Below are 24,125 nucleotides of genomic sequence, written 5' to 3'. Positions count from 1 at the left end.
CAGGGGTGGCTGTCCGCCCACCTTGCTTTTGGTCGCACCATGCTGCCCGCTGGCCTTGCCAGGGCTTAGGCCCAAGTCTTGCCTCTTCCTTAGTGAAACAGGTCAAGTCTCTCCCGCTTTCTGGGCCTCAGTGTTCCCATCTGTCCCACTGGGGACTACAGCGGAGTCTACCTTCTCACAGGCAGGTTCTGAGGCCGGAGGCGAGCATGAGGTGGGTAAGCCTCAGCAGACCACCTGTGCAGCCCCTTTCAGCCTCCCAACCTGGGTTGGAAGGTTCTGCTGATTTCCACACCTGTGGCTATTTCACCAGGTCTACGGCCTCCCCACCCCACCCTCTGCTGGCTCCATCACCGTCGTGATCACTAACGTTTATTGAGCACTTTCAATATCTAGACGCCCGCTCCTCCCAATGTTTTACTCAACCAGTGCAGGGGTGCATAATCAGGTGGTGCCTCTGATCACCAAATTTTGCGTCCGATCAGGCTTTAACCCCACTCTGGTTCTCCCTAACCCAGAAAATATTGAGCAATATTTCTCTTTGTTTCGATGGGCATAACACCTACGCCCACACGATTGCTGGGATGGCATGAAAGCCTGCACTTAAAGCCCAGACACAGGGCCTGGGCACGGGACTACCTCGGCAGTCCCCCCTGTTGCTGTTCCTCCCCTTCCCCCGACCCCGCCAGGGTTCGGAGGAGGCTCCGCGAGTTGCAAAAGTGACACATGCAGTCAGCGGGAGAGGCAGTAGCTGTGCTCTAACCACAGGGCTCTCTCCAGCTCCCCCGCCCTCCCCTCACAGTCTGGCCCTTTCCAAAAAAAAAAAAAAAAGCCACCCTGTAATTTGAGAAGCACACTTGTCCTTCTGCACATTCGGGAGCCTTCCAGAGAGGCTACCCACAAGGAATTCTCTGGGGTAAGGGCCCCCAACCCTGCCAGCAACAACCCCTTGACCATATTGTTGTTTTTCTTCATGACCCTTTCTCACTAATTTTTATGTGTATGTGTGTGTATAAAAATATATATGTATAAACACAAATATCTGAAATCGGGATGCATGCAAGGCTTGGTTTAACTAGCAGTATTTTCTTCCTTTTTCTTTCACATGGAGCGATTGATGGCATTTTAGATGTGGTGAAACACCATGCTCCTCCCCTCCTGGAGGGAGTCTAATCCTCTGGATTGTGAAATGGAGCGATCAGAACCACCTCCATTCACGGAAGGGGAAACTGAGGCTCACTGAGGGACAGACATGTCCCATCTTAAGTTCCAGGCCACCAGGCAGGAGGGCTTCACCAGAGTGAGGGTGTGGAGGCCAGGCTGGAAGAAATCATTAACTTCTAGAAGACAGTCCTCTGCTAGTAACTGGACTGGGGCTCCCAGGAGACTTGGGATAGAGGGAACGCAAGCCTCCTTGGGGATGGGGAGGTGGCTAACAGTGTCAGCTGAGGCCCAGAGAGTGTCTGTCTGTAGGAGGCTAGGGGGTGGGGGCCAGTGGATTTCCAGCGAGGGTCTAAGAGCCTAGGGGAAAGAAGGTGAGTCTTCTTAAGGTCCAGGCTCAGGTAGCCCTGTGATGGTTGCTGGAAAACCCTCCCGCAAGCCGCCTCTGCCTAGAGGCAGGTCACAGACAGACCTTACCTCCCCCAGGCAGCCCCTAGGCGAACCAAGGAGGGTGCAGGATAGCCATGGACTAGGCTCTGAGTCCTGGAAGCTTTGAACATGAGAATTGGATATTTCACAAATGGGAAGTATGAGGCCCACAAAGAGGAAGAGACTTGCCAAAGGCCCCCGACAAGGGGGAGGCCTTATTTTTTCAGTGTGATACCAAGTGATAGCTTGCACGGCTGGAGCACCCCCTATGTGTCAGGCCTGTGCTAAACACCTTACACACATTTCCGTGAGGAGGCCACTATCATTTGCCCTCCTTTGCGGATGAAACAGACAAGGGTCAGAGAGGTTTTAAGCAATTTTCCCTAGATCACGGGTAGGTGGTGGAAGAAGGCAAACTGAGGCAGTGGAACTGCAGATCCAGGCCCCTTCCACAACCAGTGAACTTCTTAGGTTTTCCATGCTACATATGTCCTGTGTCTGGCACACTTGGGGGATCCTCACCTCTCCCCAGGCACCAGACTCTTGAGGAATCAGACCTGCCCTTGTAAGCTCTCTGGCCTGTGGGGAGACACATGCAGGTACCTTACTACTACCATCACTTTTAGGGTGCACTCCTAGACCCCCTCAAGTGGCCAGAGGAGAGCACCCTGACACAGGGTCATTTTGACCCCATGGATCCCACTCCCAGGGGCAAAGGATGCTGGTGGGGGGGGGGGAAGTGGCCCCCAGATCCTGAGTTCTGTGGGCCCCAGGTTGGGTCCCTGCTTACCCAACTCTGGGCCAAGGTAGGCCCAGACCTCCTGGCTTCCTCAGCCTGCTGTGGACAATTTGGGCTGCTCTTAGGTGGGAGCGTTTCAAGAGAAAGCAGATTTGTACACCAGTCCACTAGAAGAGGGAAAGGAGGTGGCTAGCCATGGAAAACAGGGAAGGAAGAGGGTATCCACGTGTCCCACGTAAGGGAGTGGGAGCTGTCCAACTGTCTCTCGAAATGGTAAAAAGAAAACAGAAAGAGAGAGAGGTGACCCTAGGTTCATTGGTCAGGGATGGGGAGGATGTAAGTTAGCCATAGGTAGAAACTGGGAATTTCTGGCCTGTTCTTCTGTGTGTCCTCCTCAGCCTCTGGCCCCTCAGGATGGGACAGGAGAGGACTGTGCATTTCTGGCAAGGAGAACTTTCTGTGGGTCGGAGGGCACAGAGACCGTCGGGTGCCAGAGATGCCAGGGCAGTGGGCATCTGTGTCCATCAGGGGCAGGCAGGTAGGGCAGCCTTTGGTCTGACACAAAGCCATTGGCTTATCCTGTCCGCATAGATGGTGAGGAATCGTCTGGAACGTCTGTCCAGGAAGGGCAGTTCATAGGAGGCAGGCCGTTGCGCCTGGACGCGGGACCGAAGCTGGCACACGTCTGTGGGCAGGGCCTGGCCGGGCAACTCCGCGGCGGGCAGAGTGCAGGCGCCAACTAGCGGTGGCTCCCGAAACTGCTCCCGGCCCGGCGGGCCCCGGCGACCGCAGGCTGGAGACCCAAGCGTCCCCTGGTTCCCGCGCCCACACGCCCACACGCAGTGAGCACCCTCCCGAGGCCTGGACCTCGCCGGATCCTGTGCCAGGTGCCGAGACCCACAGGAACCGCATTTTCAGGATGCCCGTTTGTGAACCCGCCGTAGGATGAGGGAGAAATCGGGCGGAGGGACAAGTAAGGGCACGGGTGCAAACCGAAACCACTAGACGAATCGAATTTACAAACCCAGACACATTGGGTCCTGGCCCCACAGCCGCTCCAGGGCCACACGCGTCGCTCCCCCTCCCCGGTCCCGGGCGGTACCTGGCCACAACTTGGTGGGCCTTTTGGCGGGAAGCTCCCAGAGGTCGGACGCGCCAAGGCCCTGGTGCCTCGTTTTCTTCTGGTTCCGCCGCTACAGCCAGCGCTCCCGAGAGAGCAGGGGCCTTGGCCCCGGCGATCTGCAACTCCGAGATGCAGGCTCTATAAAAAGATCCCGTAGGGCCCTTCGCTGTCCCTGCCTTCGAAATGGCCCGAGGGGCTGACGTGACGCTACGACAGGGGCAGGGACCAGCCCTGCAGGTGGTCGAGGTTGGGCCAGAGCCGGCCCGCCCTGAAGCGCACGCGGGGCTTGAATTCGTTGCGCAACGACGAAATGGCGCGCACTGGGCCGGGGTCAGATCTGGGGCGCGATCTTGCGGCCAACTTCGGACCCTATCCTTCTTCCCTTCTGAGGCTCGGAATCTGTCGTGCTGCACCTGTCAAGCGCCCGGAACAACGAACATTCAGCCCAGTCTCCGAGACGGCGGGGAGACTCGGCGCGAGCCCGTCGGTTCCCTAGACTCCAGGGAGCCCATCTGGGGCGACAATCCAGAATGAATGGGGGCTGGATTTTTGCAGTTCCCCTCCCCGCTGTAGCTTGTCCTTAGGCCTAGGAGGCGGGAGAAGCCAGGATTGTTTGCGGTGAAGCCCTGGGAGTCGCTGGGCCGCGCGGGCGGGAGTGGGAGCGACGGTGCCTCCGCGGAGCGGTCTGCGTCCCTGCGACGCGTCCGGAGCACACCGCCCCGTAAGACGGAGGCATGGGCCCTCGGGGAGCCAGTCTGCATCCACACGGAGGAAAAAAATTGCCTCCTCTGGAAGCCCGGGGGCCCTTAGCTTGGCAGCCATCCTCGCGTTCGCCGCACGCTGGTCTTCCTGCCCGCGTCCTCTTGCACGATGCAGGACCGTGGCTATATGCGCGGGGCAAAAATCAGGGGGAAACACTCGCGTTTTCCAGGCCCCATCGTGTTTTTCAAAGAATCACAGGCCGCCACAACGAAGAACGACGAAGCAAGGCCTGCACGGTCCTGAAAGTTGCTTTGGGGGGAGCGGAGAGGAACGGGGTTTGTCACCCGCAAGCCAGATTCCAGCCCGCGGGGGACACCCGTCTGTCCCCGGTTGGCAACGGGGCCAACGAGGTCGGGCCCAAAGCCGCGCTGTGCTGGGAGCTGCAGAGGCGGCTGCTGGTGGTGGGATCTCGTGTGCGGTGGGAGCTCTTGGGCGGAAATAATTGGCGGGACGGCGGGGGGCGCCGGGCACCGGGTGAGAAACCTCTTTGGGGCAGCTCCCCGCTCGATGTTGCCGGCCTTGGAGACCCCGCGTCCCTCAGCTAAGAGTGCAGGCATCAGAGGCCGAAAGCAGCCAGAGCGGGGAAGGCCCACAGCCACCGGCAGCGGGGAAAGGGCGCGAGAAGGGGAGCCGCCGCCCAGGAGACAGCCGCAAAGGAGCCCTCTGTAGGGCCCGGGCGTTTTAACCACAGTTCTAGCATTGACCCCCGGGCCCCCGAACTTTCGAGGAGCCCTGGGCTAACGCGCCGGGCCCCCGACCCGGGCGTCCTCCCCGGGGCGGGGCCTTCCGCCCCTCCCCGTTGGGCGGCCTTCGGCGGTCCCCGTTCCTCCCCCACGAGCGCGGCCGAGGTGCCGGCGATGGGGGCTCCGATTGGCTGCGCGACGCGTCGCTCGGGCCGGCCCCGCCCCCGCGGGCCCCGGGGTACTAGCCCCGCGCGGGCCGGCGCGGCGCCGCCACTTGATTCTCGAGGATTTGTTCTGGGGCTGCGGCCGCGCAGTCAGTGGGGCGGCCGCGAGCGGGCCGCGGGGGCGGGAGGCGGCGGCGGCAGCACAGCCCGCGCGGGCCCCGCCGCGGCGGAGGCAGACGTCCCGCCGCGAGGGGCGGCCGCAAGCGGGCCGCGAGCCTAGGATGCGGGACTAGCGGGCAAGGCTTGCGCGCGGCCGTCGGGGCAGCGAGGCCTCGCTGCGGGCGGGCCCCGGCGGGGCGTCCCCGGGCGCCGCCCCCTGCGCCCTGAGGCCGCGGCCCGGCTGCTTCTGCTTTCCCGCTTCTCGCGGCAGCGGCGGCCGAGGAGGCGCCCGCGCCGGCCGCCCCCGGGGGAGCCGCGCCGCCGCCGCCCGCCCGGCGCCCTGACGGCCGCTGTTATGCGTATTCCTGTAGACCCGAGCACCAGCCGCCGCTTCACACCTCCCTCCACGGCCTTCCCCTGCGGCGGCGGCGGCGGCGGCAGCAGCGGCAAGATGGGCGAGAACAGCGGCGCGCTGAGCGCGCAGGCGGCCGTGGGGCCGGGCGGTCGCGCCCGGCCGGAGGTGCGCTCGATGGTGGACGTGCTGGCGGACCACGCGGGCGAGCTCGTGCGCACCGACAGCCCCAACTTCCTCTGCTCTGTGCTGCCCTCGCACTGGCGCTGCAACAAGACGCTGCCCGTCGCGTTCAAGGTGAGTGCGGGGCCCGGGGCGGGCGGACACTGGCCCTGGGGATCCGGGCGTCTCAGCTGCAGGAGCCAGGGCCCCGGCAAGGGAAGGGAGGGGACGTGCCCGCTACCCCGCTTAGAGAGCCCAGCGGCCGGGCCCGGGGCGCTTTCGGTCTCGCTGCGCGCTCCGCCCGGGGACTTTGGCGTTCCCTCTCGGATGCACCGGCACGGATGGCTTTTAGGGGGGTTGCTCCCTCCACCTTCGGGGAGCCCTGCTGAAAGACGTTGATGAGGAAACGGGCGGATGGGGCTTCGCTCCTCTCCAGACCGGATCCCTCCGACACAGCCTTGCAGGCAAAGGGGAAGAAGAGCCCCGGGACCAGGGCGAGGACACCGGAGGTGGGGTGCGGAGGGTGGATAGGGCCTACCCTCCACTGCCGGCACCCCTCCTCCTGCACCGCTTCAGAAACACTTCCTGCTCACACCCTCAACCACTGGCTTCTGAAATTTTACACCGGGCGACTCTAGGGCTGAGAAGGGGGGCACCGAACCCTAAACGTTTGCGGCGGGAATCCCGAAATGGGGGGCGCCCCCACTCCTGGCAGCCCCCAGTCATTCAGAGGATCTTTTTCTCTTTGCTAGGGAGTAGGCGACTGTTTCATTTTCATTTTTTTAAGGGGGCAGCGAGATGAAACGAAAACGCCTTGGTTTTCCCCTAAACCTCTCACAGCTGCCGTGAGAAAGGGCAGGGCAGGAAGGGCCAGCGGCTGGGGGTGGCGGGTGCCCGAGGTGGCTGGAAACAGCGGCTTCTGGCAGCTGAGGCCGTCCTTGCTCCCATTAAGAGGACTCCAAATTGGAAAAAAAAAAAAAAAAAGGATGAGTGGCTCTTGGAGGTCTCCCGGGTGACATCTTAAAATGCCAGTGGGGAAAATCTCCCGGGGAGGAGGGGGAGGGGCAGGCCGTGTGACTTTAATCCTCAGATCGGAGGTTTTACTGTCACTTGGAGCTTAAAAGGAATCTTTGAAATTAAAAGAAGACAGGATGTTGACAGGAAATCTGGCCTTTTTAATCAGACCCCAAACATTTTCTCCTTGAAATTTTTACCATCTGGATCCCTAGTCCCTGCACGCGGTGGCCACGTTTAAATGGCTGTGACTACATTTGCAGTGTGATTCCTTTTCAAAAGGCATCTGCCTCTACACACTGCTTGGGGTCGGGGAGACCGTATGGGGGGGGCCATCTCCACCCCCGTCCTGCAATTCCCAGCAGGTGCATCCTTCTGCTATCGAAAGCCCCTCTCTCACTTTAAAGAGGTTTTCTGTACAACCCCTCTCAAGACACCGTTTTGTTTTGCATTTTGCATTTTCTCTGCATAACGAATTCCGACTCTGCAGAGGCCAGCAAACTGGGCCCAGGCCACATTTCAGGGCCAAATTTCATACCCCAAACGGCTCTTGCATTAATTGAGCATGGGGAGCAGTCCCGTTATTATTGTTGTTGATACTATTTTTACTTAGAGGTTTGGTTGCTAGGAGCATGTTGATTCCTCTTTTGCTCAGGCCCGAGGAAAGAGGGGAACTACACCCCAGACCATAGTGATAGAGCTCATTCACAGCTCTCGCTCAGATTTCATTGCAAGGATGATTTCTCAGGACTTGGCTTAACCAGTTGATCTAGGATTTGGGTGTGGAAGGCGGAAATTTTGGCTTCTTATTTTTGTTATTTGGGGGGGAAGGTGTCCGTTGTGTTTAAGCCTCTTCTCCGCTTTGCCTTTGAGAAATCCTGCAGTGTGCCTGAGACCTAGGGGAGCTGCCCGGCCCCTCCCCGCCTCTCCCTGGCCTCCCCTACCTTTCTAAGCTGTCCCCCTGCCCCTGTGCCTTCAGGTGGTGGCGCTGGGGGATGTGCCTGATGGAACAGTGGTGACCGTGATGGCTGGCAATGATGAGAATTACTCTGCGGAGCTGCGTAATGCCTCGGCAGTCATGAAGAACCAGGTGGCCAGGTTCAACGACCTTCGCTTCGTGGGCCGCAGTGGGCGAGGTGAGCAGCAGGGAGTCTGCGCACCCTGACACCAGCAATGGCAGAGGTCTGGGAATGAAGCTGAGAGCAAGCCCTTGGGGTCCCAAATGGGAGCCCCAGAAACAAGTCCCTAGGCCTGGCTTGGTCTCAAACAGCCATTTGGAGCCCCATGGGGGTGTCACAAAACCCTTGGAGGATGCGAGTCCTTCGCCAGAAAAAGACACAATTTGCTCCCAGTTTCTGGGGTTTACTAACTCTCGAAGCTGTCCGTGTCACCCCTCTTTCCCGGTGGAGTATTCTGGCCTCATAAAAGATGCTAGGAGGAGATCATGGATTAAGGAGCTCGAAGGGGGACCTCGTAGGTCTTTTGTGGCAAGTGGGCTTAGCGGCCGGTTTAGACGAATGGCTGGTCTGCAGGGGCCCAAGCACCCCAGCCACTCTCCCCTAGGGGCTGGGATCTCCCAGAGCTTCAAGCTTTGAGCAAGCTTTGAGGCTGCCTCTCCCCAGCTGTGGTCTCCCCAAGCCACAGTTTCCCCAGCCCTTGAGCCTTAAGGTGGTTTAGAAGAGACACGAATGCGGTGCAGGCTGCAGTCCCCCACCTCAGAATCAAGGCCGGTGTGCCCCCCCTTCCCCCCCCCCCCCGCCTGTGTGATCAGCCTCTGGCGGGAGGAAGGCAGGCAGGACCAGCCACCACTGCGGGTGCCCCCCACCCCGGGGCTCTTGAGTGAGAGGCTGCTGGGACCTGAAACCCACCATCACTTCTGGGTGGGGAAGTCCTAGAAACTCTGCCCCAGCGAAATGGAGGCTTGAGGACTCGCTGGCCCTTTAAGACCAGCCTGCTGAAAAGCGGGGAGTGCCCTTCCCAAGACCCAGCCTGCCCTTCCAGCTTAGTTAAGAAAGTAAGCTAGGTTCCCTCTGCCCCCAGTTTCGACAGAGGCTGAGGCAGAATTGTACTTTTCATCACCAATAAACAAGACCTTTTCAAGGTTTTAGTTCGCTCCGAGCCGCCAGCCCTGCTCAGCAACGGGCATCTGGGCACCATTTTTTCCTTTCCAACCGTTCAATGTATACATACAAATGTCAAACATATTTTGACTTTTCAGCATTAATTAAAACCAGGGCATTATTTGCATGTAATAACTGTTTACTTGTTACTTTTTATGAAACTGAAATAGTTTACATTCTTTCAAACATTTCCTGTTCCTGTTGGCTCCCTTCCCCACGCACAGATTTCTTTCAAACGTTGCCCTTAACTGGTTGCAGGTTGATGGATGGAAAATGTTTGCTTTTATGAATTAAGCTTTCATTGCTGCTCCTAATTAGTCTCCAAGCCCCTTTTGTCATCCCCAGTCTCTCCAGCCTTTTGCAACTTAATCCCAGCCGCAGCCCTGAGTGGAGAGTCACTAGCCACCGGTCGGTGGCTCGCTGGGATGCAGCTTGACTTTGGGACGGTGGCCAGGTGTGCAGGCCCAGGTGGCGTGAGGATGGGGCCGGCGGGGGCGGGGGGGGCGGTGCAGGGAGGCGCGCTGTAGCTGCAGGCCCTGGTGAAGCAGGCAGAAGGGAAGGTCCATCCCGGGAGCCCAGCAAGGCATCAGGAACATGGCACCTTACTCCCTGTCCTGGGAGGTGAGATCGAGAAAGAGAAGATACGGTGATTCCCTGAGTGACCAAGGGCATGGCTGGCCGGCTGGCCTTTCTGCCCCATAAAGTGATTTCTTTGTGGCATTTATGCCCATGGACCTGTACTCACCCTGCAGGGCTTTAGGGGAGAGAGGTGGGTTTGCAAAGCATCATTTAGCGGGTGCTCTTGAAGCAGGCGAGGCTGAGGCTGGGGTTGTGGCTCTGGAAGATGCAGGAGGCTGAGTTTATAAATCGTTCTCACCGCCCTTCTCCCATCAGTCTCACTGGTCCTGGGGCAGGGGGAGGGGGGGTGGGCAGGAAGGGGCCTGAGTGGGAGCTCCAATACCTGGGGACTTGACAAAACTTTCAGACCTCAGAGGCTCATGGTATTGAACAATCTGGGCTCCACTACCAGCCCACCTGGATTTCAGTCCCAGCTCTGCCGGTGACTTGCTGGATGACATGGGGCAAATGGCTTAACCTCTCTGTGCTTCAGTTTCCGCAGCTGTATAATGGGGACAATAATGACCTGAGATTTTATGAGGATTAAGGAAATCCTGAGATTTTATAAGGATTAAGGAAATTGGCACCACTGTATTACTTGGCACATATTGAGAGTTGGATCCAGGTTACAGATTTTGTTACTTCAAATGCCTGCGACTGGAGGAGATCTTTGAAGTCCCTTTGAGTGGTGTAGTCACTGATTCTGTGATTATGGTGCGGTTTGGGCGGGGGCGGGGGAAACCCAGAAGGTGTGAATTGTGGAGTGGGAGAAGTGGAGGCGGTTGGCAGTGAGAAGGAGGGCGCAGGGGTCGTGTGGCCCGCAGCGGCCCGTCTGCCGTGCCCATGCTGCCCATTGGGAAATTCCCACCGAGAGGGCAAATCAGTGATTGATCCAGACAGTGGGGCACTTCAGGAGTTGGGACAGGTTGGAGTTTGGGACCCAGAGCCTTTCCCTGGCCCTCCGACTTCTGCCAAGACCAAGAAGCCAGATGGAAACTTCTGTTTGTTTCCTTGCCTTTTATTCCTTGATGCCATCTTAATTCCAGGAAGATAGGTTTCCACGGAGGATATAGACACACCACCACCACAGAGCCCTCACGATAAGCCTGAAGGTGGGACCCAAGGCAAAGGAGGGAAAGAAAGCAAGTTGTTGGTGTCTCCAGCAATTAGGCCCCAGGTTCCCACCCCACCAGATGTAGTGCCTTTCTTACAACAAATATTCTACAATGCACCCTTCGCTGTCCTACAGTGAAATGTGTAACTAATGGAACCTACCTACTTACGTGCAGTTTCAAAATCCATAGAAGTCCATAGCTATAATGGAGAACAAAGGGGAAAGGGATTTATGATAAAATATCCATCTGAATATATAAATGTGGGGCGAGACCGCACTGAGGTGAGCGGGTGCCTGCCCCCCTGGCAGAAGCCCCGGGAGTGCCACGGCAGACCTCCAGCTGGGCGTGCAGGACTCAGAGTCCACTGCCATCGATGACATGGTCTTCTGAAGTGGTGAACAATGCTTGGCAAAGTTCTGAACAAAGTTTCAGGGGTGGGGGGAGAAAAAGAACTGTCTTCCATCCTGGAAAATTCAACAGATACTAAAAGTGTGCAAAAATCCTTTGCTTTATTTTATGTAAAATTGATTTAGGCTCATGGCTCAGAGAATCTTTGTAACAAGTGTTTCACACCCAGGAGGAACGACTACCTGGGTGCGCTGTACGGTGCTGGACGTCTGTGTCCTCCGCCCCCCACGCCCCCTCTCTGGGACCACATACCACAAATTCCAAAAATGTCCTCTAGGAGGCAGCCTAGGTGAAAGTGAAAACAGCATGAGTTCTGGAACTGTCATTAGCTGGTTAAAAAGAAATCATAGTAGGTAGAGCGAGATTTGAGGTGAGATGTGTGGGTGCAGCCTACAGGCTTCTTGACCAATGTCGAGAAAACCCAGAGGTCCCCTGACACGTGTCCCCCACCTGCTGTCCATGAAGCCCCCGTGGTGGGGGTTTATGACACGACAACCCAGGCTGAGGGGGACAGAGACTGGCCCAGAGCCACACTGCCAAAGGCGGCTGTAAGTGTTGATTGGTCCAGGGGCCCTGGGTCCTGCGAGATTGTCTGGGGTCACCTAGGGCCCCGAGGGGTGGCTGTTTCCAGACTAGGACTTCTCCCCTCCAGCCGGGCCCAGCCCTGGGAGTGCCTTGATTTGCAGTTCCTGGACTTCTGGCTGATGGCAGGTTTGCCAGGGGTTCCTGCACAAAATCCTCCACCTTCTCTGTCATCTCAGCTTCCTGCCCTGAGACAGGGAGAGATGGGAAGATGGGTTCACCACCAGGTAGAGAGAGAGAGGTGAGGGGCACTCAGGGGGACAGCTTTCCCCCACCCCTTGTTCGGGGACCCCCCGCCTCCCATGGTACCTGACACGTGCCCCTCCCTTCCACTCCTGCTCCCAGGTCCCGGCCCCTGCCTTTTGTCCTTCTCCCTCCCTCCTCCCTTTGGGCACCTGGGAAGGGTGGTGCCAGGCCTGGAAAGTGAGAGGAAACTGTAGAGGAGGGCTGATGGCCTCAGGGGTAGTTTGTGGTTTGCTGCCTGGTGAGAGTGGGGGCTTCTCACTCCCCAGGAGCAGGTCCTTAGTATGGGGTTGGGAGAGGGGCAGGCTCCAGCACATTCTAACCTTTCTGGCCCTGCCTAGATACTTTTGACCTGGATGACTCATTGCCCCTCTGTGAGTCTCAGTGTTCCCATCTGTAAAATGGAAATGGTTGTCTCTCCCATAATGCATTTAACAAACATTTCTTGAGCGCCTGTTATGTGCCGGATGCTGTCCTAGGGGCTGGGGACACAGCAGTGAACAAGACAGAAGTTCTGGTGCCCAGGGAGTTTACCATCTAGAAGAGGGAGACAAAAGAAAATAAACAAGTAGAGGAATTGCCGAAAGTAATAAGCACAATGGGGGAGGTTTGAGCAGGGAGGTTGGGAGTGGGAAGGTCTCTGATGCTTCACATTGAGCTGCTTAACCTTTTTTTTTTTTTTTTACCCCATGGGCCACTTGACAGTTTCAGAATAATGTGTTTTAAAGAATAAAATAAAATACAAAGGATTACAATGGAAACCAATTATAATAAAACAGAGTTAGCAAAATGTCTAAAAAAATTGGGATAAATGTGCTCTTTTAGTAGTGTATTAAATAATAAGATGTGGCAGTGGGTCTGATGATGACCGTGATTTTGAAGTTGTGACGAGCATAAAAGATATTTAGAGAAATATGCAATGTCTGTAATGTGATATGTAAATATCTGTGACGTCTGTTGGTGACAAGGTCACAGGGACTTCTATAATACCTCTGTGGTTTGTTGCCCACGGTCATACTTGAGGGAGATGCTAAACTGTAGCCAGAGGTTAGAGACAATACAATTGTCTCCTTTTCTCCTGTCCCTGTTCACAGGGCCCACTTAATCCTAAGAAGGAGCCCTGGATGCCAAGTTTAAAATGCCTGCTTTAGATAAAGGGGACAGAGAGGGCTTCACTGAGGAGGTGACTTTTCAGTGGAGACCTGAGGGAAATGAGGGAGACACAGGAGCACTTCAGTAATTGGGGCCCATCTGGCCCAGCACCTGGCAGTGTCTAGGAGGTGATGGAAGCAGCAGAGGCCCAGGGACCCCCCCCACCCCCTGCCTACCCGGGAAAGTGCCCGGCTGGCAGGGGAGGGAGGAGTCAGGGGAAAAATGACCAAAGAGGGAGGGATGGCAGATCCCAGGAAGGGGAGGTGGGCAGGGAGCCTGAGGCCACCTGCCTGGCATTTCCCTAGACCTTCTGCACTTTCAGTTTCCAGAAACCATGGAAAGTGCCCCTGTGGTCTGAGAGTGAGGGGTTCGATTTCCTCTGACCCAGGACTCCAGGGGCAGGTGCTGTGTGCATTTCCATCCCGGCCTCCAGTGTACTGGCTCAGGAAAATTCTTCCAGAGAGGCCCCACCCTGCCCCAGTTTGAGTCACACCTCGATTTAAACCAACCCCTGGTGTCTCAGAAGCCCTGGGGTTCCGTGGTGTGGCCCTGGAAGCCTGGCTGGTTTACTTTTGTTCTGGATTCTCCTGTTTCCGGGACTTGAGTTTTCACATGATCACCGGACCCAGCCCGGCAAAGAGAACCACAAGCTCTCCTTCCCTGCCCTGAGTTTTCATCTCCTGCCTGTGAAGGGGGGTAGCAAGACTGCCTGCCCACCTTGGAGAGTTGCCGGGAGTGCAGGGAAAACAGAGGGGTCCCCATGGGCAGCCTCCCTCAGTTGCCCACCCTGACCCAGCCCTGGCGGACACAGGTGCACTGAGCCATTGGGCCTCTGCCCTTAGGGAGTCCCTGGATCGATAAATGGGGCCCAGAGATAGGGATGCTCAGAAGCAGAGAAGGAGGAGGCCAAGCTTAGGAGACGAGCAAAGCCCCCCGCCCCGCCACCCAGCGCCCCAGCCTCCCCAATCTCATACTGTGTGGGGGCTTTGATGCTGATAAGAAGAAGACAAGAGAGAAGGGACTCCTACTTCACTGAAGGTGCTGGGAGAATTGGGTTGCCCTTATCTTTCCCTTATACCACACCCACCAGTTAAACCCCAGAAGAATCAAGGAATTAAAGGTAGAAGGTAGGGAGAACGCTGTTTATCTAAGGTAAACCTTATCTGCTTGTTACATGGGGAACCGTGCCTGAACATGAAACACTAGGAGAAATCACCAACAGGAGGAAGAACTGAAAATGCTAAACAGCTCCGTATCAGAAGGCAGAATGTAAAGGCCACTGAGCTGAGAAACTGGTTGCCACAAAGAGGGTGGGGAAGTGCTAATAGGTTAACACAGGCTGATTTCTAAAAGGCACTAGAACGCGAATAAGGAAAGCGTAAAGGAACACGAAGCGATAATTTGTGTTGGGTTGGGAAGACCATAATCATATAAAAAGTTTCAGTCTCACTAGGCATGCAGAGCGGCAGATGAAGTCGGGAGCAGGTAGATCTTCCACCTTGATAGGCGGCCATGCTGCCGATGGCCGCGTGCTGAGTGGGGGCGGTCACGGTCACAGTGACTCTGGAGGAGCATCCTCTCACTTGAGAGATCAATGCCCCTGAATGCGTCCCAGCCCTCTGATGCGATGAAATCACTCACCACTTCTTGGAATCTGTTCTAAGGAAATAAGCAGAGATGGAGACAAAGATTTTTATAAACAAAAGGTCATTTTCGTTTTATTTTAAATGGTAAAAAAAAAAATTATTATTTTAAAGGTTTTTCCTCTCTTAGGAATTTTGAATGGAGACTTTGGAGCCAAATGTCTATCTAAAAATAGAACAGAGTTCTGGAAATAACAGTTACGTCTACAAATGAAATGTCGGCAGCTCCCCAATCAGCCCACTTTCAGCGCCCCCCCAGGGGGCCTCCAGGAGGAGGCTGCAGGGGCAGCAGCAGGGAGTAAGGAGGCAGATAAAGAAAAGACGAGGCTTCTGTGGGTTGAAGTATTTTGCAGCCATTAAAAATGAAGTTTGTGAAGGATTTTTAATGACATCAGAAAGTGCTTATGATGTGAGGTTAAATGAAGAAAAACAAAACCGGGGTATGAAGATATGTATTTTGGGATCCTTGCCATTCTGTAAACACACATACCCACCCAAAAGGGGTTAGAGCAGAAAACACCCAAATGTTAAGTGTTTATCTCTGGCTAGTGGAACTGTGGGTGATTTTTCTGTGTTCCCCAAATTTTTTATAAAGTTCATAATTTACTTCCAGGAAAAAAATACGTATTTTTTTAAAAGATTTTATTTATTTGTTTGAGAGAGAGAGAGAGCATGAGCAGGAGTGGGGGGAGAGGCAGAGGGAGAGGGAGAAGCAGACTCCCCGTTGAGCAGGGAGCCTAACCCATGACCCCAGGATCGTGATCTGAGCCGAAGGCAGATGTTTAACTGGCTGAGCCACCCAGGTGCCCCCCAAATATGTATTTTATACATATTTTTATAAATACACGGGGTGCTCCCCACCCCAAAATCATGAGGGTCTCTGGGTAGAAGGAATGGCACAAAGGCCAGGAAGCAGGGAGAAAATAGCAGGGTGCCCAGAGCATGGGGTGGGGGAAGATGATAAAGTTGGTGCCAGACCTCCCGAGGCCTTGAATGCCAAGACCAGCAGGTAGAACTTCACCCAGAGCCCCATCTTCTGCCCAGGTTCAAAGGAGAGAGATCTGCCCCTTCTGGAAGGGAGAACAGGGTATCATTAATAGCTCCAGGTGCCAACCTTCTGCCTTTATTTTCCACTCCCCCCAGGGAAGAGTTTCACACTGACCATCACCGTGTTCACCAACCCCACCCAAGTGGCCACCTACCACCGAGCCATCAAGGTGACCGTGGATGGACCCCGGGAACCCAGACGTAAGTGCCAGAGTCACTGAGCCCCCTGGGTGGGGGAAGAGAGCCCCACATGTGGTGGAGAGGGCAGCAGCCAAGGTCAGATAGATGGCACTGGGTCCCTGGAGCTCTCCTGTGGGGGATCGCAGTCCTGGGCTCTACATCCCAACACGCACTGTGTGCCTGCCAGCAACCCCTGAACCCTCTGTGCTTAGCCCTGGACTGCTGGAGGCCAGCGAGGATGCTGGGAGGGGAAGAGGCAGAATTAGCTTGACCCCCTTCCCTGTGGGATGCCTGCCCATGGAAAGGGGGGCGGTGTGGATGGGCCGCTAAGGGAGTATGGATTTGCAGTTTGCATCTGTTAAGGAAAGTCTTCAGGGATGGAAAAAGCTTCAGATAGGGTATTGGTGAGGGGAGGGGGGGTCAGGCCAGGTTTGCTCTACTCCACCCCAGCTTCCTCTGCCAGGGGCTGAGGGAGGGAGCCATCAAAAACAGGAGTTGGTCTGGCTGTGAGGCCAGATCCGCTCCTTGGAAACTTTCTTTGGATCTCAGTATGTGACTTAAGTCACACAGAGCCCAGGCACTCTGACCCCAAAACCTACACTCAGGAATGCAGATTTGATTCTGCAAATATTTATTGAGCACCTACTATGTGCAGGGGGTCCTGACGTGTGCTTTTTAACATCAGAGACACTTGTGTTTAATTGCTTCTGCCTGCTGAAGGACCCCCAGTTTGCAGATTTAGATTAGGGAAATTGGAGGGAGGGGCAGTTGCCACAGAGTGGGCCAGAGGTTTATGTTCACTGAATGAATGAATGAATGAATGAATGAAACTGAGAACCAGCTGGCCATCTCTGGACTGGCTGCTTTCTGACCAGGGTCCTGACCAGAGTGCTTTCATGGACCACCCCCGGATTTGCGACCTGCTCAGTGTGGGGCATTGAGAGCTACCCTGTCTTGCTCTTTAGGATAGTGACCCTTTGCAGTTTGGAAAACCCTCTCACATTTATTATCTCATGGGATCCTTGTGACAGCAGAGCCAAAGGGTCACCCCAGTTCCAGTGAGGAGAGAATCCAGGCCAGGGGACATTGAGAACCTGCCAGGGCCTCCCACAGTCTGCTGAGAGGTGCCCTGTCTTCCTAAGACAGTCTGGGATTTCTATTCTAAGCTGGGTGGACTTGGGGCAGGAAGACAGAATGGGGACCTGAGCCCAGGAGGCTCAGAACAAGGGTGTGGCTATGCCAGGGTGTCGTCAGTGAGGGCCACCCAGGCCTGGCCGTGGGCTGGCCCCTTCCTTCTTGGGAATCAGGCCGGCCTGGCTCCCCATCTAGCCAATTCCTGGGCCATGAGGCTCACAGGCGGGCATCTGCTCTGGCCATATTCCTGTTGGGATTGGACTTGGATGGGTCCATGCCCCTGGCCTTGGGCTTCATAGCCCTGGACAAGTTGTGTCTTCTTTTTGGCCTCAGTTTTGTCATCTGTGAACTGGGTCAGTGATCCCAAGAGTCTCAGGGGGTGATGTTTAGGAAGCCCTTGTGAGCCGTAGGCCATCATGATGCAGAGAGCAGATCCTGAGCCAGCCCGCCCGGTTGAGGGACCTCGGGCAAGTTGCTGGCCTCTCTGGGCCTCAGCCCCTCCTCCCGGAAGTGGGGTGATACCACCCACGCTGCAGGCCTAGAGATCAGTGACAGCATGTGGATAGCATCTGGCGGTGGCAGAGGGAAGGGTCCTGGTGAGTCACTGGATTCATGGTGTCCTGTTATCCCCAGTACCTGGCCACTGCCATGCATTCCCACCACCACCACCATTAGTGGATGGTGACCCTCTCTTGGTCAGCAGCAGGATGGCTGCTGAGAAACCGAAGCCATGGCCATAGAGGTATAAAGGAGGTGACATGCCACTCTGTCTCTAGGGGCCGAATCGGGATGGACAGGAGCCACGGTTGGGCTCAATGTGATGCTGCAATGCTTAGCAGCCACTCCACAAAGCACCCAGTCCGTAGAGGCATGCGAGCAGGGGGTCCCGGAGCTTGCTAGGAACGTTCCCTGGGGGGCCCAGCAATGCCTGGAATCCCACAGGGCGTCCACGTCCAGCCCCGCTCGTCCCAGAGCCGCCCACCCTCCCCCTTGAGGCCCCTGGATGAGGATAGAGGCTCAGCTCTCCTGTGGGAGCCCCCAGTTCGAATCCTCTGCCTACTCCTCTCCCCTGGGGTCCCCCGGACCTGAGACAGCCCTTCTGGGGGGTGAGCTGATGGGGGAGGGTGACACAGGACAAGGCAGTAGAGGCCAGAGGGAGACGAGGCAGCAAGAGGAAGGAAAGGAAGCTGGGCCAGGGGACAGGCTGGAGTCGGAGGCTAGGCTGGCTCCGCGACCTAAGGCAGATGGCGCCCCTCTCTGGGCCTTGGCACGGGCCAGACCCATGGGTTTAAAGAGACTTGTTCAGACAAAATCTTAGCAGAAGCTGATTTCTGAAAAAGAGCAGCTGTGGGAGGGGGCGGCTCTGCAGGCCGCCCGTGCTGAGGACCTGCTGGCTTCTGCCCCCGCCCACCCCAGCCTGCGGGTCAGGCCTCACCAGCACCCTGGCCTCTAACCCTGACCTGGCCTTCAGTCTGTGACCTTGAACAAGTCCTCTTCCTTTCTGGGCCTCTCTGTCCCCACCTATATGAGGTAAGAGGCCAGCTGCTGGCTGCCAGGCATTCCCCACGTGCCAGGCCTGGTGCAAAGTCCCCGTTAACGGGCCCTCAGCCACCCCAGGAGGGGACAGGCCAGGAGGCAGAGCCCCTGGCCCAAGGGTGAGCTTCAGTGCCCCCCACGGGCTCCAGTCTAGGACTCAGAGAAGTGAGGGCCACTTGGAAGGGCCTTCCCACCTCCCTGTGCTCATCTATAAAATGTGGGGACGATAGTAGCTCTCAGCATCTGCCCTGTGGGGTCGTCCTGAGTGGTAAAGGAGCTGGTAGCTGCCCAGCCCCGCCGGAAGTACCAAACCCTCATGGATGATCACAGGATTTCCTTTCTGGGCTTTTCTACTGCTTGCTGACTCCCAACCCCATGTGAGGCCTAAGCCTCCTGTGGAGTGGGGTGGGAGTAGGGGCTGGTTCTGGGAGCCAAGGAGTGGGAGTCTACAGATCCCTGAGGCCCAGCTGTGGATTCTGTGGCTGGGTCGTTCCCCTCTGGTGCCCTGCAGAGCATGCCCGATCTGCAGCCAGGTGGCTGGCTGGGTTTGAAGGCTGGCTTGGTGGCTTCCTGCCTGTGTGGCCTTGGTTTCTGAGGTTCTCAATGCTGGTGTCCCTCATAGTCACTGGGGGCTGGTTAAAAAAGCAGGTGGCTGAGCAGGATCCAGGATTCAGGCAGGAGGCAGTCCAGTGCCTAGCAATTCTGGCATGGACCGTGGTTTAAGAACCACTCACCCCATCTTCCAGGCTTAGCAGGTGCTGGTACCTGAAAGGGTAGGACCCAAGTTCTTAATCCTGCCTGGGGCAAAGGGGGGCAGTTCAGGCATCTTGCCTGTGGGCCCTTTCTTCCCAAAAATGTACATGGAATGATTTCAGCAAATATTTTCCCGGGCACCTTTCATGTGTCTGGCACTGTTCTAGAAGCTGGGGATGCCACAGTGAACCCAGTAGACAGGCTCCGGGGAAAGATGGTAAACAGCGGGGTCACCACGACCCACAGGGCCCCACCTGCTCTGTGCTCATTACCCCCTGCCTTCCTCTCTGACATCCTTGGCCTCACTCACCCCACTCTGGCCACCCCAGCCTCCTGGCTGGTCTTCCAACTGGCCAGCCACATCCCTGCCTCAGGGCCTTTGCACTGCTATTCTCTCTCCCTGGAATACTCCTCCCCAGACACCCCCGGATACATGGCTTGCTCTTTCCCACCCCGAATGAAGGCTTTACTCTAACTTCTCAGCGAGCCCTCCCCTGACATGTTGTTTCAAATCATACACACCCCCACCCCCACCCACACTTACCAGCCTTGATTTTACCTAGAGCCCTGATTACCTTCCAAGATGCTATAGCGTTCACTCATTTATTTCTCATCTCCCCTTACCGGTGCTTATGCTCCATGGGGCAGAGGTTCTTTCCTCTGCTTTGCCAGATGCTGGCCGGGACCCCAAAATACAGACATGAGCACTTAGGAGGTACTCAGTAACTGTTTGTTGAATAAATGAAGTAAGCAAATGATTAGCTGACTTAATTTCAGGTAGTGAGAAGTCTTAGGAAGAGAAACAGAGCTGGGGGGAGGGGTGGAGAGTGCACGGATGGGACATGGGCAGGGAGCAGATCCAGGTGGGCGCCTCTTAAAGAGGTGACATTTGACCAGAGAGGTCTGAAGGAAGTGAGCACAGAGCCAGTGGTTGCTGGGGGCCCCAGACAGCATGGGCAGGAGAAGTGACCCTAACTAAGCCTGTCTCTGGGCCTTTGAGGGTCCTCAAGTTGCCCCAGTTTCGTTCGCAGCTCCAGGTGTGGGGAGGCAGAGGGATGCCCGGGTTGCAGAGAGGCAACGGCTTCTGGCCCCCGGCTCCCAGGATCCCCTTGATCCCCAGGGGAGTGCACCCAGCAGGAGGGAAGGGGTTAACCTCAGACCTCCCGGCTTCCCCTGATCAACCCCAGGCCGATGGAAGCCCCACTTGCAGCCCTGGGAGGGAGCCGCTTGCCTCCCTGCCCGCTGGCCCCCCGCCAGCCCATTTCCCTGCCCAGCCACCGACCAGCTTTCATCTGCTCACAGGGGGCCGATTCAAGGCGGACCACCCGGGGCCCAGCACCCGCCTGCGAGTCCGCGCGGTTGTTAAGAGTCGGGTGTAAATCTCCTGACAGGCCACAGAGCGGGCCTCGGGCCCGGGTGCCCCACCCCACGGCTGGGCGGACAGCGGCTGCTGTGTCTGCGTTGTGACCGCACCAGGGCCCGGCCAGGCGGCCGAGTGGCTTCAGACGGGTGAAGGCCCCGCCACGGGGGCCCACATTGTTCCCGGCAGCCGATGCTCTTCCTGAGCCCTGCCCAGCTCTGCTTCTCCCTGTTCCCCGTCCCCTTTGCCTCCTGTCCCTCCCCCACCCCGCTGAGGCTGAGCTGGTCTCTTGCCAGTGGAGCCTCAGTACCCGTCAACATAGCACTCCTCTCTTGGAGGTCTTGGGAAGCCAAGACCTGAGCTGCCAAGCTTCATGCAGCATGCTGACCATTCCAGGTTTGACCTGACCTCGTGCCTCCACTTTCCCACCTGTAAAATGGGGGCACTGGTCGCAGCCTCTCGGAGGGCTGTGGCCCTTGTAGATGACATGCACGGCCCACCTAGCACAGTGCCTGGCCCATCGGAGATGGTTGCCAGTCTCATCACGGGGGCTGGTGTTGGGCCAGCGTGAAGGCAGGAGGATGGCCCCGCTGGTTCCCCCAGAAGCACCAGGTACCTGGTAGGTGCGGGGACCCCATGCTGGCCCAGCTGGTGGTGATGAAGGATGCCCTGGGACTGGCGGTAAGGGAGCCCCCAACCAAAACCTGGCCCTTGTCCTCTGCCTCCAGCACTGGGTGACCCTGGGTGAATCACCCAGTCTGGCTGGGCCGCAGCATTCATTCCCCTTCTTCTGATCCTCCTCAAACATCTGCGAGGCTGGGCACACTCACTGTGTAGACCAGTAAGGAAGAACTGTGGAGCCCAGAATACCTTCCTTGAGGGCCAAGGCCAGACTGCCCACCTTGCCCATCTAATTCCTGCAGCATGTCCACACGCCCTCGGGAGTCAGAATGGGATCTCCATTTTACAGATGAGACAGCTGGAGCCCCGAGGGGGAGAGTGACCTACCCCTGATCACCAGTGGGTGAGAGCTGGCTCGTACAGGCCTGGGCCACTGGGACCCGCCCTTCCACAAGTGAGGGTTCCAGCACGAAGGGAGGCGGTGTTGCAGGGGTGTGCTGATCTGAGCCCAGCTCCTGGAGGCTGACAGGTAGCCCAGGCCAGGTGTGGTGGGCCCAGGTGGGACCTTACTCAGGTGGTCCCCATCCTCCCTGCAAAGTGCTTTCCTTTTAAACACTTGGGGTCTGTCCTGCAGCTCATCCTCCCCTCGGGGGCTAGACAGTAGGGAAACCACATTGCAGGTGTGGCAGCTGAGGCCCAGAGGAGGAGAAGGGCTTGGTGGGTGAGAGCAAAGCATGGTTAGAGAGCTGGACTCTCAGCCCTGAGCCTCAGAGCAGGGCAGGGCTCCTGGGGGAGTCCGCTGAGACCCTCTCCTCTTCTCCCCAGGCCCACCCTCCTGGGCCTGCAGAGAGCCGGTCTGGGCCCTGGGCCTGGGCTGGGCCCTAACACCCCTTGTCTGGAGGCCCTGATGATCAAAACCCAGGCCCCTTTCTAGCAGGATGGCCTCCAGGAAGAGAAGATGGCCTCAAGCCATCTGCGTGACCTCAGGCATGTCGCTGACCCTCAACCAGCCTCCACTTCCTCACCTGCAGAATAGGGACAGTGCAGGGTGAAGCCAGGCAGGGCATGTGGACGACTTAGACGCTGGAGTGGAGGAAGCGTTCCGTGAGTTCTGGCGGCTGGTTTTACTTCCGGTCGTGCTAGCTCCTGCTGGGGGCCTGTGGAGGTGCTGCAGAGGCTCGGTGCGGGGACGGGGGGGGGGGTCTGCCTGCAGGGGAGAGGCCCTTGGGGTGAGCCCCGAGCGACAGGGAAGCGTTCGTGGCAGGGGCTCCCCCTGCGCCGTGGCTCTGAGGTGTGAGGGACTACCTGAGAAACGCCGGGAAGAGCAGCACAAGAGGAGGTGGGTGGTGGGGGCTGAGCCGTGCGGTCGAGGCAGCCCTGCCTTCTCTCCTTCTGGAGGCCCTCAGATGGCCAGGGGCTGAGCTTTGTAAGCGTCAGCCGGAGACTTTCAGAGCTAGAGGGGCCTCCGTGAGCAAGCTGTGCGGAGGGGAAACTGAGGCACGGTGTGACAGGGCTGGGCCCCAGGTGGCCACGTGAGCGGGGCCAGAGCTCCCAGCCCGCTCCCGCTGTGGGTGGCCAAATGAAAGAGGTCTATTCTGTAGGCCCATCTCTCCTCGGGCACAGGAAGTTCCGTTCTGCTCCAAATGTGACAGCCGGAGCCCTGTGGCTCGGAGACTCTCTGGCGCCCTGGCCACGTGGAGCCACCTCAGCTTCCCTTGGCCCCTCCCTGGCAGTGGCCCCGGAGTCCCACAGCGGCAAGGAGGCAAGTCGCAGAGTGCTGTTAGAGCAGCCCTGCTCCAGGAAGCGTGGCCCTGGCGAAGCAGAGCCCCCTATGGTGGGGGGCGTGCTCTCGGGCCAGATGACCTGATTTCTACCCCAAACCAACCGCTTGGCGCACATCTCAGCTGGAAGCCTCAGTAGCCCCACCTGGACAGTGGGAGCAAAAAGGAGACTGTCAGGAGGAAGAACATTCCGTGGACTTGGCCTCGGGGGTCTGCACGCCGGTGTTGGCTCTGCCGTCCCGGCTTTGTGTCCAACTCACCACCGCGGCCCCGGCGTCCCGGTCTCTGACGTGGGCATGATAATCCTGCCTCCCGGGGCATGCGCTGGGGTACAAGTGGCCCGTGTGGCCGGGGCGCATTCGGAGACCTTGTTTGGCCGCGAAGGGGACACCGCGGCTTGCGGGGGGGCGGGGACTCGGGTGAGGCCACGGGGCGCACAGGTGGCAGGCCCGTCCTTGAGCCCACGCTGGCTGGGAACCCCGCCCTCCTTCCACTGGGCTGCGGGCGCGCGTGTGAACACTTGGTATACGGCGTGACTCAGAGACAGGACTTCGTCCCCCAGTGACGGTAACGACAAGGCCTGAGGTTTTGCAGCTGTCCTGGCAGCGCCCCGTTGGCTCACGTCAAGCTTGTGGTTGACTGAGACACCCAGAATCTCTGCACCCAAGCTGCTCGCAGGTCAGTCTGCAGTCCCCCCACGTCTATCCGGCCGACTTCCTGCCTGTTGAGATTGTTCTGAATTCGTTTGTCCCCCAGCTTGTCCACATCACCCCGCCATTTTCAGGGGCCACCACAGCCGTGTCAACAACATGTCTTCCAAGGCCCCTCGGGGCTGAGCCCCGAGACACGCCCCTAGAGACCACCTCCCGAGGGGTCTCTGTTAAGCAGTCCTCAGTTGGCTAAAGTTACCCAACCCACCAGAAAATGAAATCTCAAACTTTGAGGTTGCAAACTGGCAGCCCGTGAGCAGGACACATCCTACAGGTTGGTTTGGGGGTTTGGGGGTTTTTTCTTTTTCTTTTTTGGCAGTGTTGGAATTAATCGCCAACATGTAAAGATTTCACATCAAAGCAGGTTTCTTCTGGTA

The 24,125-nt window shown here is 57.4% G+C and overlaps 1 protein-coding gene across 1 annotated transcript in view; it reads left to right on the top strand.

Moving 5' to 3' along the window:
* RUNX3 (RUNX family transcription factor 3) overlaps window positions 1-24,125 on the top strand; it is a 60,437-nt gene that overhangs the window by 25,596 nt on the left and 10,716 nt on the right. The window contains exons 2-4 of the mRNA XM_081817769.1: window positions 5,589-5,866; window positions 7,725-7,881; window positions 15,770-15,874. Of these exons, the coding sequence (XP_081673895.1) occupies window positions 5,589-5,866; window positions 7,725-7,881; window positions 15,770-15,874 (540 nt within the window). The remainder of the gene's footprint in view (window positions 1-5,588; window positions 5,867-7,724; window positions 7,882-15,769; window positions 15,875-24,125) is intronic.

The sequence above is a fragment of the Leptonychotes weddellii genome, chromosome 4 (genome assembly GCF_054177405.1).
Source record: "Leptonychotes weddellii isolate Sample4059 chromosome 4, ASM5417740v2, whole genome shotgun sequence".
Lineage (NCBI taxonomy): Eukaryota > Metazoa > Chordata > Mammalia > Carnivora > Phocidae > Leptonychotes > Leptonychotes weddellii.
The sequence above is the reverse complement of the archived record's forward strand: the minus strand, read 5'-3'. Positions and strand labels throughout refer to the sequence as shown.